This window comes from Melospiza melodia, chromosome 2 (genome assembly GCF_035770615.1).
Source record: "Melospiza melodia melodia isolate bMelMel2 chromosome 2, bMelMel2.pri, whole genome shotgun sequence".
Taxonomy (NCBI): Eukaryota; Metazoa; Chordata; class Aves; order Passeriformes; family Passerellidae; genus Melospiza; species Melospiza melodia.
In genome coordinates, this window is record NC_086195.1 from 129,426,076 (window position 1) to 129,441,460 (window position 15,385).

Consider the following 15,385-nt stretch of genomic DNA (forward strand, 5'->3'; position numbering starts at 1 on the left):
GGCCGGCCCGCCCCCGCCATGAGGCGGCCGGCGGCTCCGTGCTGCAGCCGGCATGGAGCGGCGCGGCCGGACGGAGAGGTACCCGGCCTGCGGGGTGTTGTTTCCCCCTTTCCTCCTCCTCCTCCTCCTCCTCCTTCTGGCAGGTCAGCGGGACCGGCGTGGGGCAGGGGACGGGCGCGGAGCTGCGGGCGGCGGGTGTGAGCGGGGCCGGCCAAGTTTTGGTCGGATGTGGCAGCTTTTCCGATTGAATTGGCATACGGAGTGGGAAGGGGGTCCCCGGGGTGTCCCAGCAGAGCGGGAGCCCCTCTCTGGCTGCCGGGAGAGTAAACCTCGAGGAGACAGGGCTGAAAGAGGACCTTATCCACGTGTATAAATATCTGTAAATATCTGAAGGGGGTGTGCCAGGAGGATGGAGCAGAGGCTCGGTGGTATTGAGCAGAGGAGCGGGGAGGGCAACGTGCAGAAGTTGATGCACAGAAAGTTACGCCTGATCACGAGGAGGAACTTTACTGTGAGGGTGTCCACACATCTGGAACAGATGGCCCAGAGTGGTTGTGGAGTCTCCCTGAACAGAGATAGTCAGGAACCGTCTGGATGCAATCCCGTGCCATATGTGCTCTAGGATGATTCAGGCTGGACCAGATGATCCACCGTGGTCCCTTCCCACCTGACCCGTTCTGTGATTCTGTGAACCCACCCCCTAGGATAGACCTGTGATGTGCAGGGTGAAGGCACCTTGGTGCTCTCCCACCAGGGCAGAGCCTGGAGGTGTCCTGGCATGGCACAGCTGGAGCCATGAGTACCCATGCCAGAAAAGAGGTGACACTGCAAAAGCCCGGAGCTGCTGGCACAGGGGTGTGCCAAAGCCTTGGTATGGGGTGCCCTGTGTGGCAGTCCTGCATTGCTGCTTCCTACAGAAGTGCCTGTGCTACCCCTGGCCGGCTGTTCTCCCTCTGGAGATGGGTGTCCTGCTGGCTGCCTTAATTCACTTGTTGGCAGGGCTGGTTGGCAGAATGATGGGTTGATTGTTCTGGGGTTTTTTTATGTGTTTCTTTAATCCAGAGGTCATCTCACAGGGTAAGGGTGTGTCTGCCTGGGCTGACCAATGTGCTGTGTTGCGCAGCCCTCTCCAGCCCATGCTTGGTGATCATTTTCAAACAGAGACCAAGTGTGAGCAGGTTCAGAGAGCTGACCTGCTAAAATGCTGTGAGCAGTCAGGCTGTGAGATGGGTCAGCCGCAAAGGAGATGAGTCAGTGAGCAAAGGAGTCTCAGGGCAAGGTGGGAACTTTCACCTCCTTGGGGCAGGAATGGGAGCGTGGCAGAAGCTGAGAGGAGGAAGAGTTGCCCGGATCCCTGCACACCAACCAAAAGGGTCAGCACAGATGAAAGGCAGTAATGGCAGTGGGAGAATTAGAACCTCTCAGGGGAGTTGCAGCCTGGGAAGGGGGAGCTACAGTGCGTTGGGAATGCAGAAGCATGGTTTGCCATCGCTGATTTCGAGTCTCTGCCACTTCAGTATGTGACCAAATAGGTCACCAAGGGTGATGGTGTGTAGGGCACAGAGTCCCTCTGAATTTATCCAGGCTGCAGCTGAAGCCTTGACTGTGGGAACGGTGATCCCCAAGAATGTTTTTACAGTGCAGTGGCAGTACAGTGTCATCTTCTTGGGGGAACCTGACTTAGGGCTTTGAAGCCACTAAATGTCATGACAGCACAAGAGGTAGATACTGTTAAAATAGCTTCTCATAGGAATAAAAAGATAGATGCTCTCCTGTGTTTCTTAATTGTAAAGAGCTCTCTTATTGTTTCACGGATTGCTTTGTCCAGCAGAGCATTGTGGCTGGGACCACTTGTGGCCTCAAGTGTCCTCAGTGGGGCAGAGAGGGCACTGCCCTACCACACTGGCCATGGCCCTGGTGTTGGAGCACAGTGAGGGGAGCTGCTGCCAGATGGCAAGGCCTGAGGGAGCCCTAGGCTGGGAGAAATAGCCTGTTCTCAGAGAGCTTCCTTCTCTCTTGCCACCCTCCAGATCAACAAGACAGGCAGCCCAGACTCAGGTTTCTTCTGGACTCCTTGCTGAGATGGAAAAGTTGGTCTGCGGTTTTTTGGCATTTCCAAACATTCCTTTTCACTTTAAAGGATTAAGTATAAGGTGGAGCTGATATGGCCAGCTATAGAATACTCATAGGGAAAGCACCTAAGTCTGAAATGCAGAATGAGTGGGCATGGGCTGCCATTAGGATTACAGACTCAGATCACACCTCAAGGGCAGTGCTGTGGTTGTATGGAACTGTTAGACTGCAATTTTCTTCAAAGCTGTGCTGTGCAAGATTTTGATGTTTGACATCATGAGTGTTATTTTTATTCAACAGAAGATTGTTTGGCTCAGTGTGATAATGGCTGCAAGGCTTACTGCTGTGATGGGACTGCTCCCTACTGCTGTTCATATTATGCCTACATTGGGAATGTCTTTTCGTGAGTATATTTGCACTTAAAAAAAAAGGTGTGCTGTGTTCATGAAGTCAGTGTAAATTTGCTGTGGCAAAGCTATGTTTTGGCAATAAACTGAGGCAGTGTTTGGGTTTGCTGTTTTCAGTTTGGTTTGGTTTTTTTTCCTTGCTGGTTGCAATCTTTGGTATTCCTTTGAGGTCTCATGTTACATGAATTTTTGAAACATACCAGAAAGCTTGCTAAAATTGTGGGTTCTGTCCTTAGTTTGTGTACAATAATATAATTTCTGAAGCTAAGCTTTAGAGATAGTGAGAACTTTGTTTCAAGCTTGAGCTGAAGAGATCTGTGAATAGAAATCTTGTATGTTTTGTTGGTTTCTCACACTGAGTTGATAGTGATTGAGTAGTAATTCAAATTACTTGGATTCGAAATTCATATTGCTTTGAGTTTTTTTTTTTCATTTTCACTTTTATTCACTTGTTTGTTTTTGTTAAATAATGTTTTGGCTGTTGGTGGAATTTATTGAACAGATTCTAGGTGAGAACAGTCTGACCCTTTAACAATGTTGTATGAATAGCATGTTTCACAGTGCTTTAAAAATCACGGCAGATGAAATTAAGTGGTTACAAATATTTTCTATCTAGAGAAAAATACAGGAATAAACTTTTGATTAAAAAACATAGGCTCTAGTGCTGCTGTTTGTCTTTGCATTGGTGAGGAAGAAGAGAAGCTTGCCTGCTAATGGACCTGACTCTGGCCTTAACTAAAGTCACATGTGAAAAATGCCAATCACTTGTTTTAAAAATTTTAAAAAATTAATAGTAATAAAATGGTTATAAAAATGGTAATACAATTAGAGTAATAATAATTTGGACAATTTTAATTAGGACAATATGAGACAATAGAAACAAAGAGTTACAGATGTCCGGGTACCTTTTTCTGGGCAGCATGAGTTAACCGAGGATTAACCCTTAAAAACAACAGCCTATTGCATATTCATACACCTCATACATGATGCATAAATTCCATTCAAATACAGATTCTGTCTGGTCAGTGTCAGCTGCTTCTTCATAGGCTTAACCCCAAGTGAGGCAGGAAGAAGTTTTTTTCTTCTGATAAGAGGGCAATAAATTCTCTTTCTCTGAAAGATTGAGGTGTCCTGTGGCTGCTGTCTCGCTGTGAGTCCTTTCTTTAGGAAAAAAGTATCCTACATAGCATAGTTTCTATTTTAACATTATAACTTAAAACTATATTTAACCCACTATTTAAGAGAATTAATACAGCATTACTTTCTAACACAAGACATATAATATGTGTTTTAATATTTGTGAAAAGCCAATCATAACATAGGCATTTTTCACATCACATCTCACAAGTCATACATTCATGTGCAAGGGCAAACCTAAATGAAACATAAAATGTGGTTCTTCATGATAGGGCATCTTATTTTCTGTTGCATCACTTAGACTAGAAACTTCCTTAGCCTTTAGCATGCAGTCTGTGACTTATTTTTGGTTTGTGAGAAATGGCTACTCACTTTTAATAATTTTAGAAAGGTTTATTAAACCTTATAAAAAGTACAACAGAAGACTGAATAGAGAAAATGTTATGGTGCTGGGAGCAGAGGATTTTCCCACCATGTGCTCACCCACACAATGGATGCTTTGCCTTTTAACCCTTTAACCCCTCTCAAAGTTCTGTCCATCAGCCCCTTCTTCACTGTCCAGTGGTGGAGATCTCTTCCTCAGACCCTGACTGGAGGTCAGATGTCACCGTAGTGACAAGCCAGCCCTCAAAGATGTCCCAACCCGGCTGTCCCTTGATAACCACACTAGGGGGTAAAACACAACTATAAATCTATAAAACTGTTCTTAACCTATATACATGATATTTGTCTGTTAATTGTGAGAGTCAATCATTGCATTACTCATCTATCACAGGTTTATATCCTTGACTAAAACCAGAGAGGATAAAAATGACATGGCATATGGACTGCCTGGTACTTGGGGAAGACTGAGTGGGAAGGTGGTAGTTTATTTTTTTTTTTAGAATGACTCCTCTGATGCAAATTTTGTTTCAGCCATGGTACCTGGGGAATATTCCAGTGTTCCCATCAGTATATTTTATAGCACTTTGAAGGAGTAGGCAGAGTGATGGTATTTTAATACAGAATTGATCCACAGTTTTTGAAACAGATCACATGCTTCCTGGGCTTAAGTAAGTAAAATTATGGTAGAACACCAGAATCCTTCATTCATCTGGAAATGACAAAGCATGTATTTAAGATGGATGTTCTAGAACGACAAGTGATTTTTTTCCTGATTACCGAGTGAATGTTTGCTTTGATTTGTTTTTCTGTTTTTTTCATTTCAAAAATGTTTTTTCCATTTACAAGCATCAAAGGAGTTTCTCATTCTGAATAGCTTGTTCCAGACCACGTGTGGTTGGGAATGATGGACACACGGGCATAGGACAGCACGTTATAAGAAGAAGGGTTCCTGTAGAACAAGTGGATTCAATCTCTCACTTCTGTGAGTGCATAGCTCACTAGCTTTTGTCCAGCCTGATGTAGAGCTGTGCTGTGTGAAGGCCTTAACCAGGGGGTTCTTTAGAGTGGCTGCTGAAATGCTGAAACCATGCCTTCAGCACCAAGTTGGCACCTTGTCTTTGGTGTGTTTCTTCAACAAATATAAATAGGTATTGAATTAGAGCTGAGTGTGAGTGGCTCTGACACATTTGGAAGGGTTTGTGTATATCTGGGTGGATTTGAATACTAGAGGAGGCTCTTGCAAGTGCTGTTTGCCACAACACATCTCGAAGAAGACATTTGATAATTCTGATTTTTATGGCTAAATACTCCAGTGCATAGACTTGAAGATCAGTCAGCAGTTGTTATACTCCTTTGACCTGAAATTTTGCATGATTAAGTCACAGATTTTTTTTTTTTTCTTAAAAGCAGGTCAGGACATGTCTTCTTTAAACATGTAATCTCATTTTGAGAACTTTCCCCTTCCCTCCCCTCCTCCCTCAGGCTTTATCCCAGGCTCAATTTCACTCCTCCATCCCCAGCTCCTCTTCTTCCCCACTCTGAGTGGCACAGGCAGTGGGGAACGTGGCTATGGTCAGCCCATCAGAGCCCATCTGCACTGCTCCTCACACTTTTCCTTGATTCAGCCTGTGCTGGGTTGCAGTGTGGTTATCTGCTTGGTACAGGAGCTGGAGAAATTATATCTTCTCTGATTTACCATAGTTTTACACGAACAAAGTACAGTAAGGAGAGGAGAAATTATTTTGAAACTCTCTAAAGGAGATCCTTGTCTGGCAAATATCTGGGTTAATAATTGTCAGCTTTCATAGACTTACATTCTCTCAAGCCAGCTGGGGATCCAAAACAACTTTTTGTCCTCTGGGAAGAAAGAAGAGCTGTTTTCTGTATTGTGAATGTTGTCACACATGCGTGGTGTTGATTAATTAAAAAGAGGTGAAGCTCTTTAGCAATCTGGGAAAGAGATCATCTCTTTCTCTGCCTGTGTCCAGTGAGGCTGAGCACGAGCACAGTGCAGAATGCCAGTCAAAAGGCAATCCAAAATGCAGCCTTGGTGTTCCTCTGTGGAAATCCAGCACAGCTATAAGGCCAGGAAAAGCAGATTATGTGATCATGACTTCTGTGTTGGATATGCATTTAAACTCAGACTTAACTGCTTGCCAGTAGTCTGAGCTGTCACAGCTCGGGCAGGATTTACATTTTGATTTTGTTGAGTTTGATTCTGGGAGGAATTAAGCATGCTACATGAAACAGCTCTCTGTGCAATTAATAAATGAGGAAAAGGCAAAACTAAAACACTGTTGTTTCCTTTGACAATTAAATAAGAACAAAGGACCTCTGTGCTTTAAATCTATGAGCTTTCTGCTAAGATGCTCATTACTAATGAAAACCTTTTCCTCTGAAATCTCCTGAACCTTGTTTTTGAAGGGAGAAAAACAGGACAAAGAACTTCATTAAATTGTCTTTTGAAATGGAAGGATTTCATTTATCTGTTTCTGTGCATCTCAGAAGTTGTTGTTTACAACAGGGTCTTTCTTCATACCACATAATCTGGTAATGAGTCTAGCATAACCTTCACTTTCTAAACAGATGTTTGTTGTTTGAAATTAAGGGCTTAGAAAACATGAAGGCATGTATGTTACTTTATCCAAATGAGTTTTCTGATCAGAAAAAGAGAAGCAGTAAATCTCTTTCTTTTTAATCATCTATGTGATAAAGGAGGGTAGAAATAGAATGTGAAAAAAAGGATTATTAAATAACTTCTAAGCAAAACCCAACCATAGAAACATTACAACAATTAAGTAGCTAGAAGATCACATACTTCATTACTCACAAGCTGGCAAGTCATAAGAAATGTGCAAGAGCCTTTTTATGACAGGAAATACATCCATTGAATTACTCCATCTACACCAGTCATTGTATTCTCTTTCTCTATGGGTTTTGTATTGACTTTACCTTCTATTCAGTGCTGTAGACAAGGGGGTTCCATTGGAAACAGGTAAAAATGCTTTTCCATGACTGATAAATCATGGGGTTTTTTTGTTCAGACAGACAAATGTAGCTGAAGTATGTAAGACAAAACTGCAAAAAAAGCCACTCAGTGTGTAGGCTGTCCATTTGATCCAATTATACAAGAAGTTTAAAAATCGAACTGTATGATGAAACACCACCATAGTTTTCCCTGTTTTCTCTAGTTTCTTCATTATACACAGTAATGTTTTGCTTTCCTCCATTCTTCTCCATTCTTTTGATGTCTTAATTTTTTTTTTGTGTTACTGGTGGTACTTTGCTCTTGTGCAATGATTATAATTCCTCATATATGCAAGTGACTTATTTGCTAATTAATACAGCTGGCACCTTAGTCAGCTGGTGTTCCTGTTCTCTATCAGTCTTTTTTCAGTCTGTGCCTGGATGTGTCTTTGTCATGTAGCCAAAATATAGTGGCTTTCCATAATGGGATCTCATTCTGTGGTGGGAATATATGTGTGTGCCAGGTGATGAAACCATGGCATCATTCTGCATGCTCTTGTGTCAGCTGTCTGGAACTGACTCCTATCACCCTCACATTGCTGTCCTATTCCTAAGGTGTACCTGTCCCAAATTTCCACTCTGTTTGGAATGCTCATTATTGTCCTAGGGTGACTTTATGATGCTCACATCCCCATTTGTCTGCCCAGAAATAAATTTTGCCCTTTTGTCTGTTTAGCCCCGAAATAAGCTTTGCATGGTTCCGAGAGCCAAGGGAGGGAGAGCAGAAGCGCAGTTTGTTATCAGAAGCTGCACTTGCTCCCCTGCATCCTTCTCCTGGACTGTGATGTCTGCAGCACAGACAGTGAGAGAGAGCTCTCCTTTGCTTTTAGTTAGTTTTAGCTGAGGCAGAGAAGTTCCCTGCACTGTGGTTTTTTTCTTGGAACTGTTTAAACCTGCTCTGCACTGAACACCCATGTAAGAGACTGCTCAAAATTTCCCTAATTTGCCTCACAACCGTCATCAAGGACAGAGATTGAAGCCCCTCCCAAGGGCTGAGACTGAGACCCTTAAAATTGTAACACAGGGACTCTGGGCTGGCTGCAGTGGGATGTCTGCCAAGTGTTACCTGCAGATGTGTTCGCTGGACCAAGACTGGTTTCCCATAGAAACCAGTGCTGAAACAATGGATCCTGCTCACTGCTGGGACTGGTTTGTCCTGTTTCAGAACTGGACTGTCTGTACTTGTTCTCAGTGGACTTATTCTCCACTGTCCTGTACCTGTTCCCCTCCCCTGGAGGACGATAACAGACCCCTGAGTTAACCAAAGACTTTCAGATTCTCCCTGATATGACAGGACGGATCTATTGGCTGGACCATGAGGATTTCATCTCTCCATTGGTAGCTACATCCTCCTGCTCTTTCTCTCTCTCTCTATCCTTTATCTCCTTTCTAATCCTTCTATCACATTTGCTGTGGGCACTCAATAAAAGGTGCATTTTTTTTTGATTAATGCTGAAATCCCCACTGTGTTGTTTTTGCACTCTGAGATCAGTTAATAAACCATCATGACTCCTGCTTGTACGAGCGGATGGTGACATTACAACCCAGCAGAGTACTGTCAGCTCACAGGCCTGGGCTGCATTTCCAGCACCAGAGGGACTGATAAGAGACTGAGTGAGCTGAGCTACAGCCCACAAAAGGACTTTCTGAGTTTGTCATCTCTTTTGGAGCAGCAAGAGGTTTTACTGTTTAATGTTCATTTTTTATGCTGGTGAATGCTTTGCCTGTTAAATAAACAGCTTTTTCCATTTTTCTCCAAGGAAATCTTTTTCCCAAACCAACTGGGAGAGGGACCACTTGAATTTGCTTTTTAGAGGAAACCCTTTTAGAGGTTTTCCCCCAAATTTGCCCTAAACCAGGACAACTATTCATATAAAGGATGAGAAACAGTGAGGCTATTGCTTGGAAATTGAGACACAATCAAATCAGAAGGCTGTATAGGGCTATTTATTAAAGCAACATGTTGCCTTTATAGTTTTACAGGATATTTACATTTGCTTAACAAACACATACACTGCCCATTGGTCACGAAAAAGAAACAAGACCCTCAATAGGTGAAAAGGAGCCACATCACTCTGTGAGCCAACTAAAGTCCGTGTCTTTTAACTTTCTCTCTTCACATTGTCATGGTGATAGCCTTGGTACCTTGAGAGAGATTCAGGACATTCCTTATCTTCAGAAAGCCTTTGCTGGCTCACAAGAACAGCACAAAAATGTCTTTCCTACAGAGGTGGGGCACCACTGCTCATAAAATTCTGATTGCTATAGAGATGTCAGTGAGCCTCATTAGCTTGACATAGGATTAGACCTGATTGTGTCATCTCCCTAAAATCCTGTTAATTCTTGCCTCTCTCCCCAGCTCCTTCTATTTCAGCTTATGTCACATACTAGACTCAAGGTGTTCTGCTGCTTCTACCAGGTCCAACATACTATCACCGATTTTTCCTTTCTTGCTTTTCTTGTTCCCCTTAAGTGCTTGTGTCAGTTTGGAGACAAGTTTAGGAGAAAATCACTTTAAAATGAATGTTTCCTCTTATATTGGTTTTGCACAGCCTAGTTTGGTAGTGGAATGGCCACAGAGGTGACTTCGGTGAGAAGATGTTGAACACTTCTGCCATGTCCAGCAGAGGGCAACCCCTGATGGCTCTGAAGGTGGACACGCTGCTGGCCAAAACTGGGCCAGTTAGAGAGGTTGCTGATGCCTCTGTGATAGCATATATAAGAAGAAAATGAAAACAAAGTTATAGTTGATAGTTCCCTCTGGCCTTGGACCAAACCGGACTGAACAGTTCAGGGAAAAAAACCCAAAAACAAAGGCCGCAGAAGGATTGCTGCCATAGTCTCCAAGGCCAAGGAAAGGGAGAAAACCCCAACTTCTTGCCTAAGCTAAGAAAATCCCAGACTAGCTAGGCAGCAAAGTAACCACCACTCTCACTGCATCACGGAGGCCTGGGGAGTGAGGCTTTGAAAAAGCCTGCATAAGAGCCCCAAAGCTCCCTTGTTCCCCGAGACCAACCTTAAAGCTACAGCAACCATGGGGCAGATGGTAAGGGAATAGAAAAGCACACCAGGACAGTGCTGGAGACCCCATGCCACATTTAAACATGTTCCACTCTTAGTGATGCAGTGTTTTGTTGAATCAGGACGTTTGCATTCAGCTTGGCTTTTGAGTGTGACTAGCTTTGAAGTTTGAGAAGCGCAAGGAGAAATCTTCAGCAGCACAGACAGGCCCAATTAATTCTTTGTTATATTGGCCTCTTTGGTTCTTCAATGTACTTGAAGAACCTTAGATTAAAACTCTTAGATTCCCCTTTTTTACTTTCTTTGCCTTATTGTACCATTTGCCTTTTTGCTTCACATCACTCTATTCTTTCATTTACCACTTGCCTTCCCCAAAGTGGGAAAGCGTAATTCTACTTCGTACCTCAGAAAATTTGCTGTGCAGTCAAATTAATCTCTCTGAGTTGGCAGTTCAGACTGCCTGATCTGTGACACGCCTCTGGTACCACCAAGGATGCTACTCATGCCATCAGACAGGTCTAAGGGTGCTATCTCATCTCCCTTGGTCCTGATGGAACAAAAATATCTGTACTGGAGTAAATATTTGCTTAAGAGTGTTCCTGTGTTTTCTGTGGGACTAGTTGATCAATGCAGTTGCTTTGAAAAACAAAGAAAAAAAAATTAAATTTAGAGAAGTTTGGAATGGAGGCTGTTAATCCCTCTCTCAATCTGTGAGCCCAGATGCAACATGTGAGGTGCAGTCCCCAGATGTGGTGTGTCTGGAAACATTTATTAAAAGTATGCATAGCTTTTATAATATTTTTACTATCAGGCTGGAATAGCATGAGTCTGGATAGCCAATAGTATAAATATTCTGATGACTAACCAATAATACACATGGTTGATTCCCTAAAGAGCAACATCAGCTTTGTTTCTCTAAGGCAAGCACTTGTATAACAATTTCTTCTGCAAAGCTGCCATGCTTCTGCTGCTTGTTACACACCTTGTTACATCTCTCCTGCCTTGACTGCATAGTCCTTTCTTTTCTTATTAGAAGCTCTTTGTTTCCTTTCCCTACACCCAGAGCTTTCCCAGAGCTTTGGTGACTTAGCACTGACTCAGAGGGATGTAAGTCCTTTTGATATCTGTGTATTTTTTTTCATACTTACTGCAGCTTGGCTCTGAATGCAGGGCTTTTGCTTGCCCTGCACTGCTAGGTCAGTGCAACCAGGCTCCCACTATCACAGGCAGCCCATAAGTGTGCCAGGCTCAATGTTCACAGTTCTCAGTAGCTCACCCCTGCTGCATCTACTGGAAAGCTCTTCCAGAGCCATATTTTTTTTTGCCATCGAGAATCTTTTCTTTCACAAGCTTTTTCTACATGTCTGCTAATTCTTGTGATATTTTTTAAATTGACCCATCATTTTGATATGAAATTGTGGAACAACTTTTTTCGTCCCTTCTCTAAGTGATGGATTGTGGACTGGGTTTGTTTTGGGGAGCTTTTACATGGCAGAGTAGACATCCATTGTGTGTATCACATGTGATTCTTGGGGTGTCCTGTGCAGGGCCAGGAGTTGGACTTGATGATCCTGATGGGTACCTTCCAACTCATCACATTCACTGTATTAGTTAACTGTGTACATTTAAGTATATTTCTTGATTCAAAAGTATAACTCTTGTTTAGTCAGTGGGCTGTGTGGTTTGCAATATATAGAAAGAAAATAATTGCCTGCTTTCTTGGGTAAAAATTTCTTTATGTTATTTGACTGTGCTGTTGACCAACCTGTCTGCTCTTTTCAGCAGTTGCACATTTTTCTGAAGTGACTATAATGGACTGTGATCCTTGGGGGGAAAAATTGGACATATTGAGCATATATCCTAATGAAAACAGTATTAATATGTTGTTTAGTGGTTGTGGAGGCTTTTGATGTTTTCAATATCTTGCAAGCCATGTAATGGCATTCAGTCACCTCCTTCATGCTGTTGCAAAATGGTGTCAAGCAAGTTTAGATTAGTAACACGTTGTGACATAACAGCAGGATTTACCTCAAGGGAACCTTCACAAAATGTTGTGTTTATAGATCATTCTGTCAAAATGGCTCAGATTGTCACTCCGTCTGGTTTTGCTACCAGTCTTCTGGCTTGTGGATCCTGATGTTTCTTCCCATGAATAACACCAGCTCTGGCAAAGTGCATGGACTTACTAGAGCACACAGGACAGCAAAGGGCAGCTGAAGGTTGGTTGCACTTTGGTGTTCCTGGTTGTGTTTAACTACTCTCAGATATGATAAGAGCCTTCTGCCAAGCTTCCTTGTGCTTCAACGAGGAGGGAGCAAAGTGTTTCTTTTTTGCTTTATCTCATCAGCATAAAAAGCAAGGTAACGTCACCAAAACTGTGAGGAAGGAACCAGGTGCAGGGGGTGTCTCTTCTGCACAGCTCTGCAGGAGTAAGAAGTGTCCCATCTCCTGGGAAAGGGGATGAAGGGACTGGATCCTCTGTTTGTGTTACCCCACTGCTGGGGTTTCTCTGTCCTCCACCTGGGCCACGCAGGTAGCTGAGCCAGGATTCCATGGGTTTGCAAGGGAAGTTATTGCTGGCTCATCAGTAACTGGCTCTTCTCCAGGCCCCAGTGATTGCTGAGGTGGCGGAGGTCAAGCCTAGCTCAACATTACTTAATGTGTGTGTGCATGTCTTCACCGTGTGGTGACTTCTGCAGCCTCAGCATAGCTGCATCCAGATAAGGCAATTTCCATCATTTTATGGAACCTGCAGGAGCCACAGCATGTTTTTCTAAGTATAGTTTAATTTTCAGGATTTTTTAGTTTTCTGACTCATAGTCCTCTTCTCCAGAAGCATAAAATGATTCATATATCCAAGCACTTAACACCTTTTCCATTTGTAAATGGCATTTCATGCAAGCTTAATGAGGATATTCCAAACCACTAAAACCATAATTTGCTTATGCTTCGTAATAAGGTTTGAATCCTGCAAAGATTTATGTTAATACTCTCAAGTTCATTGTAGGTTTTTGCAAATGGTGATTTAGAATCAGAATGTCCTCTGGCTTAGTCTCAGTGGGTTTTTGTGCCCCTTATGAGCTCTGACACAGCACCTGGGAAGAGAGAATGGGGAGGAAAAATTGAATTGGTGCTGCAAATCTGACAGAAAGAAAAAAATGAAGGAGAGGTTCTTTTATTGCTTTCACGGGGGTAAGATTTGAGTATTAAAGTACATTAGAAAAAGATGAAAACCATTTTTTTCATTTAATCTGCTTTAGAATTTCTAAAATTAAACTCTCAGTGTCTTATTATTTTCATATGAAGATATGAGGGAAAAATCCCTTTGCTGGGTAATTCAAAGCTCAGAAAGATTTATTTAGACTCAAAATGTACGTTTCTAGCTAGCACTGCAGTTTTAAAAAGCTATTGCATGGTTGCTCAAGCAATGCACATATTTTATGATTTTAACATGGAATAAAATAATTTATGATGTTAGGTTTTTAATGTCCTAATTCACACTTTTTCTGCCAGATCATCCTAGAACCACTCCAGATTATTCAATGTCAAAAAACCCCTAAATAATTTTCATTTGTCCAACACATAGAATTCTAAAAGCAGTAAAATCTTCTCATCTGAGCTGAAATTTAATAAATGCATTTATTTAATGTATTTTTGAGAAGAAGTTAATATTCTCAGAATCAGACTTATGAAACGGTCAAAAGGCATTTTTTCTGGTTCTTAAGGTAGTGTTATTTGTTTGTATTCACATATTTTATTACTATGTTTTATTTAATGTTATTTTCACTTTATTGTTGTGAAAAGGATTTTTGGTTACAATTTTCCTCTCCTTTGTTACATTAAATGGCAAAATTCTCTCCTCTATCTTCCCTCATTCTCCAATAACTTCAAAAAAAAAAAAAAAAGGAAGAAAAGGTAATAAGCTTCTGCTTCAGGAGTGATTTATCACTCATTAAAATGTCAATGAAAGAGTCCAACTGAAGTAACGCTAAGAGTTGGGAAAGGACCATGAATTCCAGCGCCTGCAAAGCTCAATGCATGCCGTGTGTGTTTCGCTTTGTAGAATCGAAAATGGCTTGGCTCCTTGCAATCAAAGCTGTTTTCCACGTGCAGGTGTTGCCACCAGGGAACTGGAAACAGCCCTGACACTATTTCAGCAGGTGGGTCCCTGTGCCCCCCCCCTCACCATGCTGGTCTCTGCACAAATTCCATTAAAATGAACAGGAACGTTGCTGGGCTTTCCAGAAGGTGCAAGATGAGCTAAAGCCTCCAGTTTGGTTATGCTCCTTGAATGCTTTTCCAGTGATGTGGGCAGTGCAGAAGCCTCTCAGAGGCTGTGATATAGGTGTATATAGAATAATAATGTGGTGGTGTGCACAGGGGTCCCAGGGCGAGGGAAGAGATGAGAATCTTAACTCCATGTTTCAGAAGGCTGATTTATTATTTTATGATATTTATTATATTAAAAGAAAATTATATACTAAAACTACACTGAAAGAACAGAAGAAGAGATTTCATCAGAAAGCTAGCAAAGAAAAGGAATGGGAAGGAATGATAATAAAATCTTGTGACTGCTCACAGCCTCGACACAGGTGGCTGTCATTGGTCATCAAGTAAAAACAATTTCACGTGCTGGGTAAACAGATCTCCAAATCATATTCCAAAGCAGCAAAACATGGAGGAGCTGAAGCTTCTCAGCTTCTCAGGAGAAAAGATCCTGCAAAAGGATTTTTCATAGAATATGTCTGTGACAGTATATACAAAATCACAAACGGGACAGGACTGCTGTGGAACATGTCTCAAGCTGGTTTATTTTCCAGCATCAGTCTCATTACATGGTTGGGACAGTGGGAAGATGCCAGCAGCTCACGTCCTCAGCAGCAGCTAAAGAACTCCATGTTACAACTCACTTTAAAAGTTTTTTAACCAATCACACAAAGCAAAAGCATACTGACAGTAGATTTATCCAACCACTATAAGTACACATACCTTTGGTTAAAACAATGCTTGCTTATTTTGAATACAATACCTGCTTGTAAGCCTTAAAATACAATTTTACCTCTAATTTTAAGGATTCCCACAACCTACACCCAATATGGATGACAGTCGATTTTCAGGCAGATATAAGTTTGGTCTGTTTTCATATCAGGGGTTAATTGTCCAATTACAGCTTCAGGTCCTTAAGTCACATTCCTCCAGTTTGCTCTCCCCAGTTTACTTTTGTTTATACTTTGCAAGCCTGAGGCTGTGATGATAACCTTGGTTCTCAGGCCTGGAAGGGTTGTTTTGTCTGACCCAACTATGATGAGAGCTTGCTGACTGTGACAGCTGCAGCC

General features: G+C 42.2%; 1 protein-coding gene across 1 annotated transcript in view; it reads left to right on the plus strand.

Moving 5' to 3' along the window:
- Positions 1–52: 52 nt before the first annotated feature.
- Positions 53–15,385, plus strand: part of CYYR1 (cysteine and tyrosine rich 1) — a 28,455-nt gene continuing 13,122 nt past the window's right edge. The window contains exons 1-2 of the mRNA XM_063150535.1: positions 53–143; positions 2,374–2,476. Of these exons, the coding sequence (XP_063006605.1) occupies positions 53–143; positions 2,374–2,476 (194 nt within the window). The remainder of the gene's footprint in view (positions 144–2,373; positions 2,477–15,385) is intronic.